Genomic DNA, 20,800 nt, shown 5'->3' with positions numbered 1-20,800 from the left:
ACATTGTGGATCTTGAAAAAACAGAAATTCACTTATCTATTTAACTTTATTTAACCGACACATACAGCGATGTTATAAGTAAAAGGAAATAATCAGAATTTGTGAAGCAGCTAAAGCTAAAATTGTTAATAATTTGCACTCTTGCATGATACGTCTCTTATTTGTGGTTATATATACATATATTTTTATGTGCCATTAAAAATGTATGAATATTCAGGAAGAGATGTGGTTGAAGAGTCCCAATCATCTCCTACAAAGTTGCCCCGGCAGTTAAAAGAGAGCGGCTGAATGGAGTTTCACCGTGAGAGACATTAGCATGCCTTTGAAACGAGAGACCTTGAGTATGAACGAGGGCCATCCATACACACTTTGGAATGTAATTTATATGCACAAACTGGGGTGTGAGGCCAGAGGATGTTAGAGGGGCCGAAAGGATCCACTCCGCACAGGTACAGTTTCCACCGGCCAACGGTGTAATAACCATTTTTCTGCTGCCAGAGCCTCTTCACACATCACTGAGCTCCTCTGAACTCACAGACTCCACTGAAACAATCTCTCTGCTGCGAAGGAAATACACGGGGTATAAAGATAATTGGATGCCCCGCTTGTACTTCTTTATATTTCCTCAATGATACTGAAGGAACGTCTCATGAAAGGGACGTTTCAAGCTGAGGGAGAATAAAAGTGTTGATTTTCCACTGTTGGTTTGAAGAACCTGAGTTACTTTCTGTGCCGCTGCCACCGCTGACCTATGTGCTCCACTCTCTGAATTATGCGCGGTGATTATACGACGTGGTCCTCTGAATTGTAAATTCTCACAATTATACGTCCCATTGTCTATTCATTATTTCAAAACGAATGGGAAATTATGTAAAATTATCTCTAAAGAGGAGAGCGGCGTGTAATATGACTTGCCATATTGTTCATGCAATTCAAATACTTTTGCTTTCTTTTTTCTCCGAGAGTTGAAAGTAATCAGATTTAAATGTAGTCTGACTTGCATGTCTTGTGAGATAAGGACACGTTTGGAAGATAAGCTATGATAACTACACTACATGCCGTGAGGTGAGAGCACCGAGGCAAAGAGAGTCTTCCAATTAACTTGAACCTCCCTCAAGGTTAAATATACAAGTGTTGACTAGGAGTCAAACTTATCTCCTGCTCTCCACCAGACGAGTGACGGACTTCAACATGTCCCACACGAGTCTTTGTGCTGATTCCATCACACGAGCGACACATGTTCACATACTGTACACTGACGGAGGCCAAAGTTACGTAGCCCTAATTCTCCAAACAGACACGAATAGATTAGTTTTCCCTTTCAGACAAAAGGCATAGGTTATTAGTAACAGCACACACATGGGCTTTTGATCCAACAACCAAACAGAAAAGTATGAACAGTTCCCCCTTGTGTGTCCATGGCCCCTCGATAACAGCCCCCTGTGCTCCTCAGGACCCTCAAACAATCCTCCTGTTGAACTTTTTCCTGCTTCCTGTTCAGTTTTAATAAGTTCTGTTGTGTTTTATTTTGTGTTGTTCCGTTGTCCCCTGTTCTGCTCTGTTCTACTATTGAGAGTTATGGTCTATTTTGCTTTAATGTGTTTGGTTCTATTTCATTGTGTTCTGCCCTGTTCTGTGCTTTCTTCTGTTTTACTGTGTTCTATTATTTTCTGTTCTCTATTTCATTGGATTCTGCCCTGTTTCTACTAACTGTCTTGTGTTGTACTTTATTCAGTTTAATTGTTTTCTATTCTTTTCTGCCCTGTTTTATTTTGTTCTGCTCTGAACTGCTCTGCTGTATTCTGCTTTAATGTGTTATGTTCTATTCTATTTCATTATTTTATGTCTACTCTTCTACTCTTTTCTGTTGTGCTTTATTCTGCTTTAGTGTGTTCTATTCTATTCTATTGGATTCTGTCCTGATTTATTCTCTTCTACTCTCTTCAGTTCTGTTGGAACTGTGTTTTTTGTCTCACTAGATTGTCCTTCTTGTGTTTTAAGTGCAGTGTCTTGCAGGACCTTGCTCTGGTTTCACTATGTACAGCCTACAGGTTGTGCAGAGAAAATGCTGCTTCCTCTCTGTCCTTCCTCCTTCTGCCTCCTCCTCCTCCTCTGGAAGCGTTACCCTCTCATCCTCTATCTGCCCTCATCCGCGATTCTCCTCCTCACCTCCTGCTGCACACCATCCCTCTGCTGAGCACAGGTATTTGTTTAGGAATCTCTCGGTGGAAATTATACTCCATCTCCGGCGCTCCCTATCAACACACAATTATCATGGGCAATCATGCAGAACAGTGCTGAATTCAGCTGGGACTCCCACTCTGATGACATTACTGACTGCAAGGCCCAGGCTTCTCCTGGAGGTAGTTTCCTCCTCACCTGCATTAAAACTCACCCTCTCACACACATGCTCTTCCTCCACACACGTGCTCATTTGGATATGGATGGGGAAATGATTAAACCTTTTTTCTTGCATCTTATTAGGATTTCATTTAAACCAGGAAGTCCACCAAGATAAGAAATCTGTTTCCTCTGGGAGGCCTTTCGTGAAAAGACCTGAAACAGGACAAATCCTGTGATCTTATCTTACAATTTATTAACATCTGCCAACCTCTGTAGCCTCCTGGCCTGACCTGCAGTGGTTTCGAGCTCTGCTGAGGCCACTCCTCCCATGTGGACGGCATAACGAATTTCTGAAATTTTGGAAGTGTGAATCTCCATCACAAGAGTCTAATATAGAGGCAAAGTCAATCTCACGCAGTAATCAATGCCTCACATTGTGTCACTCTCAAACCGCAGATGCATTTCCCTATGTATGATAAGTATATTATAAAGCCTCAGCGCTGATACAGACACATGAGAGTCCACACAGGGGTCCATTCAGATCCTGATCAAATGCTCCATTCATGAGTGAAATTACAGTCCGTCTGTCAGCCAAGGTGTGAATTCTTTCATCTACAGATCCCCCCTCTGAAGTTATGATTAAATGCATAACGCCATATACCCTCCACATACACTCCAGATAAGCAAAATGGGATTTCTGCCTCTCAGGGTGCAAGTTGAAGTGTGGATCAAGTGAGGCAAGAGCGCCATCTGATGGTATTGTGGTGGAATATTTTGGATTTGTCTGAGCCTTTGTTACAACATCATATTTGTGCTTGCATGTTGACAAAAGACAAGCAAAGACATTTATTAAACGTGTAGTTTAAACACTTCTTTGACAATATCAGAGTTATGTTTGTTGTGTTGTGCTGATAAGAGCCTCTTCTCCAATAATCATAATAATGATTTTAGATGCATGCAGCATTATCTTTTGAAAAGACCTGTATTAAACAATGCAAACCCTTTTCCAGTTTCTTATGTGAAATATAATTCTTTATTTTACCAACCAAAGCGTATCTTTTTTCTTTGTCGGCAGACAAATCACCAAAGATATGTTGTGTTATGTTTGTATCTCAAAACACACTATGCTATAACTCAATGTGAAAATGGACTGAGTGAAAAAAGTAACATAAAACAGCTACATACAATCAACAGTAATTAAATAAAATGAACACAAAAAAAGCACAGTTTCAGGCTATGTACAGAAATAATAAAATAATACTGGAGAAGAAGCAGAAAATTTAATTATTTCATTGTACTTCTTAGTCTGATCAGATTTTATATATATATAGTTCTTGAAGAAAATCCCATGTAAAGACCAAAAACAACAATACTTTGACCCATTAACGTAATAATAGTAATAGAAAATAAGGAATAAACTAACAATGATAATAATGATATTATTATTATTAGTTAATTCCTTGGTGCCATCAAGCTCAACTTTTGTCTACAGATAATTTACAAACACATCAATGTTGCACTTGATTACATGTTCCTTCATTACCATGAATGTCGGTTCTGTTAGTCATCAGAGCAGACTATGTGCTAATTCTGCAGGTAAAAATTGCTCTCAACAACTAAATGGTAAATATGTTATATAAATGATATTTACATAAAGCATCCAGTCTTGTCGACCTCTAAAAAAGCCTAAAAGAACAAGTCCCATTGACGCATTCATTGCAACTATTTTACTATCCCACATCATTCACAGAGCTGTCAGGAACAATCTGTGATGCAGAAATCAAACCATGACTTTCTGATTAGTAAACAACCATTTCAACATGAAAGTATATATCTGTGCTTTGGAGTTGAGTAGAAAAGATAAAGAAGTGGAGGTTGGAGAATATTAAGAGTCCTTCACATTATTTGTTTGGGTCTTTTCATGGAATTTGTTGACAAAAAAATTGCATTGCCTCATCAAAACTGAAGAGAGAAAAGTTTGCTCTTTCTAAAAACGCAAACTTCTTATTGCGTAAAGAATGATCCTACCACCTCATAGGCATTCTATTATGCTCATTGTTTTTTTTATTTATACTGTACAAAGCAAAATATATATTTTATAATTATTTGTTCAAACAGGGAACATTTTCGCGTGCAAACAAAATATATTCTAAATAACACAATATCTCCTCATCAACATTCAATTTCGGGTACTTTTGCATTTCAAAAATAAGCACTCATAAGCCTCATAACCATCAACACAAAGGATTCAAATTCTGTGTTATACACCTCAGATAATAATACTGTAAGCGAGTCTATAACCCACAGATAGCACAGAACTATGTGTAACCCACAGAGCAATATTGGTTTGGCCCAGACTTGGCCCACATCCAGCCTACATGCTGCATGGAATGATGGAACATTGGCGGTTCACTCCTTTTTGCCAAATCTGGGCTAAAAGTCAGCCATAGCAATACCAAAGGTGCCAAAGGTGGCCCCAATGTTATTTCCTACATGGGCCACTTTAGGCTCACATCCAATTTGTTCAGACCACAAGAGGGCCTGAAGTGCTGTATCATTGCCTGACGTGGCCAACATCTGTAGGCTGTCTGGGAAATAAGCTCAGTTGAATGTAGCTCAATGCAGGGGGAGATTATAATGATATTTCTGTTCTCAAAAATAGTTGAGCAATATTTTTGTCATGGAACAAAATGTCCAAACTTGTCATATTATTTATGCCACAAAGCTGTGATCTATCCATAGGCTCATGCAGCAAAAAATAGTAAACATTTTCGGGTTTAACAAAAGATAATAAGGAAAAGAAAAAACCCTGAAAACATCTCTGGACCCTATAGTAGGGTTAAAGTCAGTGACACTCAAGTTTGATTGAATGGCCGATGAGGAGGAAAAGAAGGCCAGACAGGAGGCAGAAGAAGATGCCGATGGGGGCAAACATGAAGGACAGACCATAGCTAATGGACAGCTGGAAGTTTGGACACAGCGTTGAGCGCTGGTGGTCAATGTAGACCTCCACTACATCCAGGACCTGCAGCCACAGTACGTACATCACAACCACACACAGCAGGAAAATACCTGGAGCAGAGAAGAACAACACAGATAGATATGTAATGACTCAAACTCACTAATATACAGTACATGTGTATATATGTATACAAACTAACCTGTAGATCCAAAACAGGGGACAAAAACAAATATTTAACCAGTGTTATTCAGCTGCACATCATGACACCCAACATTAAGGATATTATTTCAAATTTCACCTATGCGAGTGTCAGGGAATTTGTGAATTATTGATTTTTTTAAACTTTTCATATATAAAATGTATGTATTCCTAACCAAAGTATTTCGTGTTAGGAGCTGCCATCCTGTCTCTGGCTTGAGGATACGATGAACCTTAAGAGAGTCTTTCGGGATAGTGATGATCATGACATGAATCCTCTTCAGACTTATCATCTTTTCTTTCCCAGATGGTCAAATATATAGTTTTACAATAAACTCATAGATTCAAGTAAGAACAACTGAGACAATGTGATCGGACCTATGTTTACCACTGTGCTTGCCACCAAGAAGATCAGCCACTCTCATCAAACAACTAAATATACGTTTCTTTCTTCATCGGCAAGTCAAACTCCAGCATTAAAAATCAAACTTAAGTTGAAGTACATAATTATTATCTGCTAAATATACATCATTTTCTAAAATTAGGTCACTCTGCAGAAAATGTCTTAGTTTGTTTGATACTATTTTTTTATATTGACCATTTATAATTTGTTGATCCTGGTAAATCTATTTTTAAGCACAATTTCCCTATTATTGCTCAAGCTGGACCCAGTTTTAAAGGCAAAGTAATACAATGTAGTAGTGACAGTAGTAGATCTGTCAAATAAATGTATAGTGCAAGTAGCATAAAACAAGAAGGATTTAAAAAATGTCAAAGTCTCACCTGATGTCAGGAAGAGGCTGCCTCCTGCTTTGTAGAGGCGGTAGCTGGCAAATGGAGCAGCACAGATGATGAAGAACCCAGCGAGCACCACAGCTGCCACGCCAATGAGCATGAAGATGCTCCAGAAGCCTCTGTAGACTGGGAAAACAAGAATATTCAGCCAGCTGCACAAGAGCAACTTTCAGAGGATCATGGTCTTAACTTTGTACAAAGAGGTAAATGCAAGAAAAACACTTACTTATGGCAGAATCGTACTCTGTGGCATTGTGGGTCTGATGAGACACAGGGAATGGGAAGAGGTAGGCGTGCGTGCACACTTTGGAGTGTGGCTGATTTGCTGGAGACGGAAAGAATAAATGAACGAAAAAATGAAAATGCAATTTTTCTGGTGGAGATCCCAGTTATTCCCTACAGATTTTTTTAATGTGACAGAAAAAACAAATAAACATTGTCTGCAATCCATGTTTACCTTGAGTTTTCCTGGATTAGGATGCCGCTAAATATATGATACGGCAAAACAGAACGTTAGCATTACTGAGCACTTTTTTCTCCAATGTTTTTAATATTCCTCCTCCACTCTCTCTTTTTTTTTTCCACCATGTGGAATTCAAAGAACCTCACAAGGTCCTCTCAGCGCCCGAGGGGGTTTCTGACAATGAACCACCAGTTAAAGTCCCCCATTAGAAACTGGAGGACACAATCATCTGACAAGCGACCACAATAACATCACATGGCACTTTTCTTTTAAAAAGTCACATGGGAGGGTTTCTACCATCAAACAATTTCTATATACAGAGAGAAGCAGCCCGTCAGAAGCTGATGATTGATTCCGCAGCAGAGTCGTAGTGACGCCGTGTGACTGTGTTGAAGAATAATATTGGAGGAGAACGGGTTTACCAATCCTCAGCTTCAGAAGGGAGCATAACAAAGAGAAATCAGGAATTAACTGATGACTTGTTTCAGGAATCTGCTACAAAAAGTGATGCTTTACCTGGGTTTAGGGTCTCAGAGACACCAGCTGTAAAATATAAGAATACAGTGGATGTTCATATGCTCTGTACTTGTAATTACCAGCAGCTTTAACACAGCAGTGTCTCCTCCCAGTCCCAAATTTCAGTAAATCCAAAGTAGAACTAACAGGAAAGTTGACCCAGAAGTTAAATTCTGTCTTCGGAAGTTACTTTTTGTAAAAAGCTATTTAAAAAAAGGAGGAATATACAGTATATCCGTACATACATGTAACATAAATATGGAATATGTTTGTATACTCAGTGTTTAAAATATGTAATAATAATGAATAATTACAATAAACCCTTTAATATAGCACCTTTCAAAACACAGTTATAAGCTGTTCATTTTTGAAAATGCTTTACTATAACAAAACTTTTTCTCTATTATGGTTTTAATAAGATCAGAAGGAAATAAACTAAATATTGCAAATATATATAACTATTGTTCCTCCGTCATGGGTCCCACTTACTGAACCAGAGTTTCCAGAGCAGGTCGTCATCATCCATGTTGCCTCCAAAGGAACACTTCCAGAAGAAGCCCTCATTGTACAGAGTAACATCCTTACGATCCTCCTGCACCACCATATCTCCACGCTGGGAGAAGGGGAAGATAAATATTGACACATGAATATTTGTGGATGCACTGCACTTCAATCTGTCGATGTAATTCTGCCATCTCTGGATCTTCTGAGGCAGGTGGTGAGAGTGCTGCCAGAGTGGGAAGGAGCAGCTGCTGATCCAGGTCAAAAGGTTGATTTGAGCAAGCACCTCTGACCTAAGTCTGGATAGGCTCGGCGCTGCATGTGCGAGTGTGCAGGTAGAGGATGTTCCTGCTCAGGAAACCCTCATTATGGGTGGTCCCTCTTTTTGCATGTAAGCAGAAACACACGTCCTAAAGTTACTGTTTCATGATCCATAACAAACCTCTCAGATAAATTTGAGAATGTGACGTAAATTAGCCTAAGTCAAGGTTAATACAGGGCATGTTTGACTTTGAAGACCTTGTTGAACAATTGCACTGTTGTTTTTTTTTATAATGCTTTAGGCTTTATATAAATAAAATATTTTGATTCATCTTATTTTCTGTGTCTATACAAATATATACGTTGTAGTGCATGTTTGAGGCTTCATACAGCCAAACACCTTAAAAACTCAGTATATATTAGACTGCTTTTGGTCAGTCTCACATTTCTATTTTAAACAATGGATAAAGACCTTTCCTCCCAGATGAAGACAGTACTCAAACTTATAACAAGTCTGCTAGCTTTTACATCAACAAACAGGGTTAGGGTTAGGGTTAGGGTTGGTTTTCAAAGTTAGCAGGATGGTGGATGCATGGAAGCGGTGTCTGAATTATTGTTTCACTCCCTCTCTAGTGATGCGTCCAGTCTATGCTTAAGTACATGGGCTCCCAACCTAGGGGGTCAGGACTTCCCCACAACAAGAATGTGTTAGGACAGAATCCCAATGCACATCTCTTCTGCAGGCTAATATTAACCATCATACCAAACATGTGACCATCATATCAAACACCCGAAACTGGGGTCTTCTCAGAGGACTCAAGCCATAAGCTGAGGAGTGGCACTAACCTATAGGTTTGCCAACAACCCTACTCAACTGTCCAATGAATGAATTTCACTGTATTCTGACTGTATCCTGTACAATTTCAAACAATTATAACAATTAAGCTTGATAAATAATACTTTATCATTGATTAAACTGAAGTCACGTTGCTTTACTATGTAGTGTACAAACCCAGGCCCACTTTAGTTTTATAGTGATGGTATCATGTCTCAGTTCCAGTATCATCTGTGCTCACGATCAAGAGCTAAGTATGTTCTAGTCAGTGATATTTAATACTATCATACCAGTGGGAGTACTGGTATTTGTATTTCTATCATTGAGCCTCATGGTACAAGCTATGTCTAACTCGTTGCATAACTGCACACACAGTACATTAAACAGTGTCTGATTACATGATACATCCCAGCACGGATGCCTCGACCCTCTGAGAATGATTGAAGCAACTGATCCCAATCTCTGACAGAGGAAAAGCATCTTTAATTCTTGTTCAAGGGTCAAAATGTAACATTTAAGAAAGTAAATAAAGCTGAAATACTTCAAAACAAAGGAATTACTAAGCTTGAGTTTGTCTGTGGTCTTACAGCAACTGACCTCATTTCAGTTCCACAAGTGACTAGTATGAAAATGTTTCTGCCTAAAAACACATAATAAGAAACACACAGAGTAGGTAAAAAAAATTATTCCTGACTATCTATTGACACTCACCTCTATGGTCACACCACCAGGCCCAACGGTGCCTTCAGGATTTGGGTGGCAGCTCTCTGAGGCAAGCAGCCAGTAATCAGTTCCAAAAGAGAGGAGGATGAACACGGCTGCCAACGCCCCGAAGAGGCCCGCAAAAAACAACGCCACGTTCAGCTTCATGGTCCAGGATTGACCAGCCACTCGACGACTTGAGGCCCACACTCAGTCTGACTTTCTGCTCTGATTACAGTGAGCGCATGTGACAAGCAGAGGCACAAAAACAGACACTCCTCTTGCACTGTGGCATCCACTGAGAAAGATAGGTTGGTGGGGTCACAGGATCTTGACTCCTCTCCTGTCCCTCCTGTCTGTGTTATGGGAGGACAAGGTCGTGCACAACCCCTGCACTGGACTGTCCTCTGGGGTCTGCAGCCATACCACCGACCCCCAACCCCCCTGGGCTATTTTGGGGGTCTGATTGAGGGCGACTGTTTTGCTCCAGGGTTGGGCTGAGCGTGTGAAGGGGATCATCACAGAAATAACCGGTGGCAACTGGACACCCGGCATCTGTACGGGAATGTCAAGCCAGGGTGAGACTAAACGGACAGAAACGAGGTGTAGCCCTACCCAAAGCTTCTGCCCCACCAGCACAACATACTCATGAACAGACACACACACATTGTATCATTTCCCCGAAGGTGGGGGTGATGGAATTTGGTGTAAATGCTCCTTTTCATATCAACTCTGCATGAATTCTGGTTGTATCACATGCCTGGAAGACTGAAGTAATTATCACGAAACAAATTTAAACAATGAATACGTTTTAGACAAAGCCACAGGCTTACTGTAAATTAATGAATGTAAAAGTTGTTATTGCCAATGACATTTTTATGGTCTTTAACCAACAGAAGCCATTAGGTCAATCTACTATTATATATTAGTGCAGCACTTCAATACACAATGATAATTAATTTACAGGTCATCACATGTGCTTGACTAAAAGCCAAAAGGTGTTACTGTAATTAAAATTATGGCTTCAACTTTATTGAATGTTCTTTTTACCGACTTACGTTCTGCAGAATCTGTTTCAGCCTTTAAAAGACAACTGAAAACCCAATTATTCAAATCAGTCATCGTCTCACCTTGTATAATATAGTTAAGAAACCATGCATTTTTGTTGTCCTTCTGTTTGCATGTTTTTTTCCACTCTCTTTTATTGCATATATCTATTATTTATTGGTGTTATATGGTGTTATTTTATTTATGAGAGCCACTTTGGGTGTTTGCTCTGGGAAAAAGTGCTTTATCAAATAATCCTTATTTATATTATACAAGGGGCTGGACATCAAAATAAAATCAAATTGATCAATATCATAAAACAATCTCCAAATAGGCCTGAATTAAAAAGTGTATACAACTGAAAGTGAATTTAAACCTTTTCTGATACATTAAACCTGCATTTTATTCTGATAACAGTTAAATTATGTAGTAAAGAAAAGTACAAACAGGATTAAACACTTATTTTGTGGTACGTATATGTCAAAGTGAGGTGGAGAAAACTCTGGTTTATTAGCATCTAAGGGGAACATTTAGCAGTGAAGCTAAATGTAGACGCTGGCCAATTTACACACTGATGTGACCCAGGCCTGTGTGTGTGTGTCTGCGTGTGTGTGTGTGTGTGTGTGTGTGTGTGTGTGTGTGTGTGTGTAACCATGTGACAACAGTTTGAGTCTCACTTTGATTAATGGACTCAGTGAGCATCATTTCAAATCCACTGCTTTACTTTCACTTTTCACTTTGTGACAACCACTGACATTTTTCATGTCACTTGCTTCTGTCTGTCTGCATTTCAGGTATGTCAGTGGGCGGGGCGAGTAGTCAGCCTGCCAACAGGTAACACCTGTTTAACAGGGTTAGGTTTATGCAGGCGTCTCTATCTCTCTCTCTCTCTCTCTCTCTCTAAGATAAGCCAAGATAAATTTATGCTTTATTAGTTCTACAATGGGGAAACTTGCAATATTACAACAGCAAGAGTCAAAAATAGGCATCACTAAGTAAAACTAACTAACATGCAATACTTAGGTGTAAAGATAATTATTCTTAAGTGTAAGTAAATATCTATCTAGAAAAATATAAATGAAATAAAAACTATTACATATAGTGTAAAAATATGAGAAAATATGGCCAGAATTGCACAGATTTGTTGCAATAAAGACACTGATACAATTTGTATCTGCTGAGTTCAAGAAATCACACAACCATCTTACTCTGTGGAGACATAACAACAATAATGTGTGACTTTGTGACTTGTTGGATCCTTGTGATAAAGTGATTTCGAAGCTCATAGAAATATACTGATATTTAAGCAATGCTGCCACTAAAATGCAAACAAACCTCCCCCAATAAATTTGAGTGAGCTGTTTGTTATGTTTTGGACACCGTTTGTCCAGCAGGGTGCGACAGTGTGACTCTATTAAACCATAAATAGTTTTAGGCTTTTTGAAAAGTATGGATGTGTGATTGACAATTTTCATTTGGTTGTTTGTTTTGTTTCAATTTGTTTAATTCATTAATCTGTATCATTGCAGTGAGCATGACGTTAAAGTTTTGTTATTTGTTTTGTCATTGGTCAATTATACAACTGTAACAAAAATGTGATGAAAATACATTTATCAATACATTGTAAATATATTTATGAACATAATTACGAATTTAAATGAAAACAAATAAACAATAAAACAATTTTTAATGCCCAGATTTCAAGTAATCAATATAAGGCCAGCAAATAAAACCAGTAAATAAGTGACGAGAAGTTTCATTATCAATATCCCCATCTCACAGCTGTCAAGTAACGAAGTACAAATACTTCGTTCAAATACCCCGGAATCGGGAGACACGCTGGCCCTGGGGCACAGCGCGAGACCCTAAGCACATGTGGGGGGGGGATGCCATGCTCGACCAGAGTCGAATCAGGCTGTACCGGTTATGATCCTTCCACAGGCATAGGCTCAAATAACTTTGAGAACCTGATGCTTTTGCGGCTTAACAAAGCCTATTAGTAGTGTTGTTGTACATAGATTGAGTCCAAAGGTCTCAAGGTCTCTTCCAATAAAGTTTATTGATAACATTCCACTGAAGTTTGACTTTTTGCACTATTACAATACTTATTGGTAACTAGTTATTATGTCTTCCACTCCATGAAACGCATGTTAATGCTCAGTAGTACACATATGGTACTTTAATGTATTTGTATTGTAATAAAATGTGATCATTTTCAATGGGCATATATGCAGCTGAAACGGGTAGCGTAGTGCATCCCACATTTTTCAACATAACATTTTAATATAACATTATAGTCATAATGGCCTTTACAAAAATGTTTTTTTTGGAGGAGGTGGTGTAGTGCACTATAGGCCCCTGAGACGCGGCTTAAGAGTTTGTCCTTAATGGGAAAAAGATTTCCCTTACATTACTTTTACTTTTATTCTTTAAGTAGTTTTGAAACCAGTACTTTTACACTTTAACTTAAGTAAACATTTTGAGTTGATACTTCAACTTCTACAGAAGTCCCTTTAAACCCTAGTAGGCTATCTGTACTTCTACTTGAGTAATGAATGTGAATACTTTTGACACCTCTGCCAGATCTGCAGATCAACTTACTTGATAGATTGCTGTCAGGGACGTTAAACTGATCAGGTGAAACTCACTTGTTTGTTTGCTTTTCTTCCAAATTGGTTTTTACTTCTGACAGACATGTTTACTATTATTTTTTTTACTTGGAACTTACGAACAAAATATACCAAAAAAACAAGGCTCATTATGCTCAAATGAAATGACATAAAATAACAATCATAATTAAAATAATAATAGAAAATGAATAAATAAATAAAATATAAGTTGAATAAGAAAATCCTAGTAATCCCTTTTGCTTTTCTTTTTTTACTCGAGGTTCTCATGTTTTGTTAAATCTTCATAATCTCTGAATAGAGACCATTCCTCTCCATTGAATTTCTTTACTTTTCCTCATGGATGACAACTTCCGGGATCCATTCATTTGACGACAGTGGAAGAGACCATGCGGGAGCAGCCACGGGGGGAGTCAGAACGAGCAATGCGACGATTCAACCCGGGAGACAGATGAATCGCGACCTGCACAGTGATCGTTATGGACGGTGTCGTGTTTCACACTCGTTTTTAAAACCTACCACCGTTCACACCGGGCGTATCCGAGCAGCTGGCCCCGAGCCGGCCGCCCCTCCCCTCCCTGCCGGTGAGACCCCCCGCCGGCCGGGACGGAGACGCGTTGGCTGAGTGGAGCGGAAGAGCCGCCGCGCTGTGGCTGCAGCCGCTGCACCGTCACAGCTGGAGGATGAGCGACCTGAGATGTAGTTCCTCATGTCTCAGACCCGCAGGAACGACCAGGATCCAGCGATGCATCTGTGTGGTGGGCTTCCTGGTGAGTAGCTCTCTGCTGACTCAGCGTCCTGCTCTTACGAGTCTAACGTGAATAGAATAAATACTTAACGCGCTCAGAGAAGTGTGGGCAGGTTACAGGGTGTTTGCATTAGAATTAGAATTGGACTCTAAAATCTGATTGAAATGATCATAATAAAGCCAGGTTACAAGTATTTTTCATATGCAAATAATGATAATTGGAGAAAAGAGGATGGTGATTTGTCCTCAGGGGCTTTCAAAAATATTGAATATGATATATAATATGTAATTTTCTAAAAGTGTTCACTGTTTGTTGTGGAAAAAGATCTTTATCTGTCATAATCACCTGCAGATATGTTACGAAAAAAGTAAATTATGTTGTGTAAATTGTGTTAAAATAGTCTCCTGCAGAGCTTCTGTTAAAGGATTATTACACATTCTTTGTAAATTAGAAAAATGTGAGGAATCTATCTAAGTACGTGGCCAGTAAAATAAAGGGAACTCAGGATAGAAGATTATCGGCATATAGACAAAATATATACAAGGTAAATACTTGTAAAAATTAATGTATGTTTTTTACACACAGTTTTTGTGTGTTTGGCTGTTTTGAATTGTTTCTTCAAGTGCAGCACAAGGACGATGTGTAGAACATGGCAGGTTGTTTTGACACCTGAGCGTCATGAGGTGTGCCTCTTCCAAGCCTCACTGGCAGAAAAACATGTTGCAGAGGACTAGTCCTTACTCGAAATGAGAACAGGATCCCATGATAAAAGTTATTATAATCAGCAGTTCTACATATTTCTAAAAAATGAATGATGGTGACAATCCATGTCATTTTTCCTAGATATAACTTCTCCTTTAGTCTGTGTGTTGAGTAAAACGTGACTAAGAGATCTAGGGCAGCTCACATTAATGCAAAGGAGCGGACGGAAATGTGGGGACTGCTACTGAAAGTTAAGCAATTAGTGTAATTGGATGGTAACTGGTGGGACACTGTATGAATTGCTGTGTGACTTGAATCAGGAGTTTGGCAGGAGCTGCTTTGACCAAAGCAGATAAACAGGATGAGCATTGACTCTGTGGGGCTTTGTCCAGACTCTCTGTGATGAGTACTTAGCGCTGGTTTTATATTGTCTGTGTGTTTTACAGGTTTTTGGTGTGAAAAACCGGCTGATGTATCTGGTGTCATTCTCTCTCCTTCGCCTTCTCACTTTCTTTCAGGACTTGTTTGGGGTGAGCATGATCATCCCGCTGCTGAGCCATCACGTGAAGGCTCTTGGAGCCGGTCCCACTGTAGCCGGTATAGTAGGTAAGGTGTGCCTATTACATCCAAGTATTTTATTCTATAGCAGCAGATGGAGGCTCCTTTGTTGTATTAATGCACAAACAGGTAGCAGCCTGAAAAACAAGTTTTACAACAAACTAATGATCTGCTTTTCCAGTTTCCAGAGATGTCACAAAGACACATCACTGTTAACAATACATTTCTTAATAAAAGAAATAAATAACCAATTAATGAATGAACTGAATACAGAAAACACAGGCAATTAGAGGAACAGTGTGAGTTGCACAGAACAAAACAGAACAGTGGAGAATGATTGTTGTTGTGTTTCCTCAATTTGCCTGTGCTTTGTCTATTTGCATCTTCAAGTTGCAGTGTGAGAGATGAGTTCTCAGGGCCACCGTACATTAACAGTCAGTGGGACACGAAACAAGAAAAGAACAGGAAACTGTAATTCATATTTTAAATGAGGGATAACTTGATGATTTGAAATATAATTTATGGTCGGGTTTGACCATGGACTATATACATTAAGATGGATGACATGACAGCTCCCCAGAAAGTGAAGACAAAGCATCTTGACTTCCAGGTGATGGCTGGCTGCAGCATAGGTCATAAAACTTGCCTCCTCCGTGTTGGTGCATGTGGATTTTCTTTTTTTAAAGATGCCTTCTGCTATTTTAGGTAGTTCCTATCACACTGATGAATGTTCATGTGTTCATTTATCTGATAAGCAATGTTTTTAATTGGTTTAGTTAGTTTCTTTATTTACAGTCTCTCTGTGACAAATCTGAAACTTTTGCAGTGTCTACATATGGGATCTTACAGTTCTTCTCAAGCACAATAGTTGTAAGTATTGACTTAGTTTCCCTCTTTCCGTCTTTGTCTCTAAGCGTCTGTCCAGTCTCTGCTGCTTGACAAGGCATGCTCACAGCCAGTGGCCAAAATGGCGGCATTCAATGTCATCTGTGGTATTTCCTGAAAACAATAAACACTGGTCGTTTAAGACAGTTGCGGTCACACAATATATCCAGTTACTCTGCATGTTCACACTCAAGCAGGCTCCAGACACCTCCGGACACTGGGCAGACTTAACGTTCAGCACGGTGCGCTAAAAAAATCGAAGTCTAGGCCATCAAACCAGAAACAAGTTGTTATGAAGTTACTCAAACATGCACAACACTCTGCGACCAGCGAGGAATCTGATGCAAGAGTCTCAGCTCTCCATGTCTCTCTGCTGCCGCCCACAGCTACTGAAAATTGGTTTAATTCTCGGGGGTCATGCGACAAATTAAACGGATAAGGAGTCATCTGTCAATCCCCTTGTGCAGAGCAGCTGAATCCAAATAAATGTACAGATACAGGAACAGCTTGGTCTCTATGATAAGCCCACCCCGTTACGTACAGAACACAGTAAACTCAATTGGTTCTAATTCTATTATTTCGTCAGATGGGTGTGCATGTGAGTGTGAGAGCTAAAGAGGGGGCGATAATCCAATAAAGGCCTGTATAACATCCTTGGCTGCTCGGTTCAGGGATTTCTTAAAAGACAGGCTCCAAAAAATGTATTCATTGTGTCATAGGTCAAATTTGCACTTTTCTCCAGGTGGATGTAGAAAATATCTGTAACATCTCCTCTGAATGTCCTGTAAAGAATTTGGCTCAGTTTGTGGTTGTGTGTCATTCACCTGGCAGGGCAGCTGGAGTGACGTGGTGGGACGGAGGTACTCTCTGCTCACCTGTCTGCTGCTGAGTGCTCTGGGCTACGGCCTGCTGGGGATGTCCACCAGCATCCCTTTGTTCGTCCTCGCAAGGATTCCTGTGGGTGAGTAGGACCACTGTCTGAAAACATGTGGCTTCAAAGCCCTTACAAGCTGCATAAATTCAAATCAGAATCAGAATCAGAAGGTATTTATTGCCAAGTAGGTTTACACCTACCTGGAATTTGCTCTGGTTATTGATGCATACAATGAAAATAGAAACATAAAAACACAATAAATACAACACACATAAGAAAAACAATATATATATATATATATATATTAGGGCTGGGCAAGTTAACTAGTTAATTACGAGTTAACTCATCACTTATTTAACTCAACTAATTATTTTATCTCGCATTAACTCAGGTTTGATTATTTATTGTTTTATTGTGAAAGTCAGGCTTTTATTTTGTGAAAGTCTGTTGCTGACTGCTGCGGAACCGGAAAAAAGAAAATAATTGGCGGATAAACAACCATGGATAAGGGTACGGAGCTTTTACATGGCCATTTTCATTTTAAAGTCCTTCCAGACGGCGGAGTCGACAGAACCAAAGTTATTTGTAGCCACTGCCAAGGTGAATTTTCTTATCACCGGAGTACTTCCAGTCTAAAATATCACTTAAATGCAAAACACACAGTTGATATCAGCAAATCATTCAACGAAACAGCGAGTGGAGCGAGGCTTCGGCAGACTACGTTAGACGCAGGGAGGAGTATAGTTTTTCATAACGAAGAGGATAACGTTAATGCCCTGGCAGTGGCATTGAGCTTTAACTTTGTATTTGCTTTGATAACATTGTTAAGTTGAGATTTACACTGAATATTTTATTTAACTGCTACTGTATTAAATGCTGATGTTAAAAGTGTTTGCACAACAAATGTTATGGCACTTTCGTTCATATGGCAGAACATTGAAAATAAAATTGCGCTATACACTACTTTTTAATTCATTATTGGATTTTGCGTATACAAATGCGATTAATCGTGATTAATCAGGGAAATCATGCGATTAATCGCGATTAAAACTTTTAATCGTTGCCCAGCCCTAATATATATATATATATATATATATATATATATATATATATATATATATATAAAAGTATATAAAAGATAAAAGATATAAAAAGTGAAGTAAAAAGTGAAATGCAAAATGCAAGACAGTAAAACTTGCAAAAAAAATTGCAATATGCAATGTAATTCAGTATAATATAATATGTGTTAATGACATATGTTATGATACAATTTTTGATACCATTACTATTATTGGCTGAGTCCTGATTCAATTCTAGTGCATTTAATAAAACAACATTTGTAACGTATTTTAAAAGCAGTTTGCTAATAAGCCTGTAGGGAAGGGACGATTGCCATCATTGTGGTTTGAAAAAGAACAAGAATAAATTTAATATACGAATACACAATTACTTCCTTAAAATTCTTGAACCTGAAGTCTGTGCAAGAAATCAATCAGCTTCTTATCCTCCCCCTCATGTTGTGTGTCTCAGGACTGTTCAAGCACTCCCTGTCAATCTGCAGAGCCCTGCTCTCTGACCTGGTGTCTGAGTCAGAGCGCCCTCTGGTGATGGGACACTTCAATGCAGCCTCCAGTGTCGGCTTCATCCTGGGACCTATGGTGGGAGGCTACCTCACCGAGCATGAAGGGGGCTTCTATACCTCCTCCTTCACTTGTGCAGCCATCTTCCTCATGAATGCGGGTGGGTTGAAAATGGCGAGAAATCACTCATTTAAATATAAAGAGAGAAATAAAAATGTTATCTGACTAAATGTGTTTATCGCTCCAGGACTGGTCTGGATGCTGCCGTGGAACGAGACACTAGTTCACCGTAACACAAACTCCAGCAATGACCCAAGTAAACATTGTCATGACAACCACTGTTTGGAGACTGTGCAGAATGGTTCTCATGCGAATAGACACCAGACGTTGCCGGCACGAGACGCTCAGCCAGGTTCCGCAGCTCCTTTAAAAAAGCACCAAGGTGGTCTCCGGTGGAGTGAGGTGTCTCTGCTGCAGCCTGTTTGGAGACAGCTGTCGTCAGTGGGCTCCAGGATAAAAATGGTAGCCTCTTCTGACATGTGGGATCTCTTTCTGGTGCGTCTTCTGATGGGCATAGCGATCATGCTTTACTACAGTAACTTCTCTCTGGCCATGGAGGAGCGTTTCCTGCTCAAACCAAAGATGACGGGTTATCTGATCAGCTACAGCAGCACCTTGGGGGCCTTGTCCGGGTTCCTGGTGGGGCCTGTCACGCAGCTCTACAAGAACAACATGGCCGCTATGCTGCTTCACTCCACGATGCTCACCTGCTCACTTATCTTCCTCTATTCTGCCGCAGCCAACGTTTGGCAGGTGGTTCTTTCCTCCACCTTCTTCGCCATTTCCACCTCCATTGGACGGACGTGTATAACAGACATGGAGCTGCAGAGGGGAGGGGTCCAGGCCAGCGGGACTCTGATTGGCGCGGGGCAGTCGGTTACAGCTGTCGGCCGCGTCTTGGCTCCCCTCCTTTCGGGTCTCGCTCAGGAGTTCAGCCCCTGTGGTCCCCCGAGTCTGGGAGTGGTCCTGGCTCTAGCAGCTGTAGGTTTACTGCTTATCAGGATCCCTGAGTGGGACGGGAGAGGAATGATCAAAACTACCAAACTGAGTAACTGAATAAATTATGATGACGAAAGTATGATGAAAAAAAGGCACATTCACCCTTCAAAGAAGTGCAGTTATTTGTGAGAGGCCAGTTGTGAAGGACTAGAAGTGGGATCAATGTGTCCCACTCAAGGATTTCTGGGTCAAAGTGGTTCGTTACCACCAGCAGTGCAGTCCGTCTTTAGGGAGAAAGGATTCACGATTCAAGAGGCATGGAAATGTTGTCTGCTTTGATCAGACAGAAACATACAACAGGGCCTTTGATTTTTACTATAGGTTTGTAACCACTACTTTGTCCAAAATCCCTCAAGTTTGTGGGTCTGCTGATTAAACACCAAACATCTAAAGAGCTTTGACTTTTTAACCAAATTATACAGACTCGTAAATATCAAGCCTGATTATTTTTTCGAGATTTTTCAATCTTGCATCCTTCAACCAAGCTTACTGGCAATCCGTCCAGTGATCCTGCTAACACACAAACAAACAAACAAACAAACAAACACAGATGAAAACAGAACCTCCTTGGTGGAGGTTAACAGCATTATATATCACTTTGTTGTACTTTAGGAGTCGCCAAGTTGGTTTTACACATTTTACCTCCTTCGAATGCACTGCAACTTCAATGGTTCCCATGGTGGTATATGAACAAATGTTTGTTCTGGTCTTTGACTTTTGAATTTCAGTTATGGAGATTTGTAACTTTATCGTAGGATACGTTCAAATGGACATATGAAGTACTAAGTTCAGTTTCAACTCAGGTAAAGGCACCACTATACTATTAGTAGAAAAATGGTGTTAGCTCATGTTACAAAGAAGACACAAAATCTTGTAAGAACAAACCAGATTCAAGCCAAAAAATGTCAATGAATAAAATGTGTTTTCTATGTTTGAGTCAGTTATGTTTTGAATTCTACGTGAAACATTAAAGGAGACATTATCCATTTTCAGTTTCTGTTATATTGTATTTTCCACTGGTCTGGAAAGTTAAAAAGCCCAAAGTCTGCAGTAAAGAGAGAAAACACAGCTCCTGAAACACTTCGTCAGTAGTGCGACCGCACCATCGTGATGTCACAATTCCCCATATTTGCATAAAGCACG

The 20,800-nt window shown here is 39.7% G+C and overlaps 2 protein-coding genes across 2 annotated transcripts; one reads left to right on the top strand and one right to left on the bottom strand.

Moving 5' to 3' along the window:
• Window positions 1-5,188: 5,188 nt before the first annotated feature.
• On the bottom strand, window positions 5,189-9,744 carry tmem182a (transmembrane protein 182a). The gene is made up of 5 exons (XM_061089271.1): window positions 9,586-9,744; window positions 7,767-7,890; window positions 6,525-6,623; window positions 6,287-6,424; window positions 5,189-5,415 (listed from the first exon to the last, which is right to left on the bottom strand). The coding sequence occupies exons 1-5, from the start codon at window positions 9,742-9,744 to the stop codon at window positions 5,189-5,191; spliced, it is 747 nt and encodes a 248-aa protein (XP_060945254.1).
• Window positions 9,745-13,933: 4,189 nt separating this feature from the next.
• mfsd9 (major facilitator superfamily domain containing 9) lies at window positions 13,934-19,714 on the top strand. The gene is made up of 6 exons (XM_061089270.1): window positions 13,934-14,020; window positions 15,220-15,307; window positions 16,086-16,129; window positions 16,976-17,105; window positions 18,549-18,758; window positions 18,846-19,714. The coding sequence occupies exons 1-6, from the start codon at window positions 13,934-13,936 to the stop codon at window positions 19,712-19,714; spliced, it is 1,428 nt and encodes a 475-aa protein (XP_060945253.1).
• Window positions 19,715-20,800: the final 1,086 nt, after the last annotated feature.

This window comes from Limanda limanda, chromosome 16 (genome assembly GCF_963576545.1).
Source record: "Limanda limanda chromosome 16, fLimLim1.1, whole genome shotgun sequence".
In the NCBI taxonomy this organism is placed as follows: Eukaryota; Metazoa; Chordata; class Actinopteri; order Pleuronectiformes; family Pleuronectidae; genus Limanda; species Limanda limanda.
Note: the sequence above shows the minus strand (reverse complement) of the source record. Positions and strands in the feature narration are given on the sequence as shown.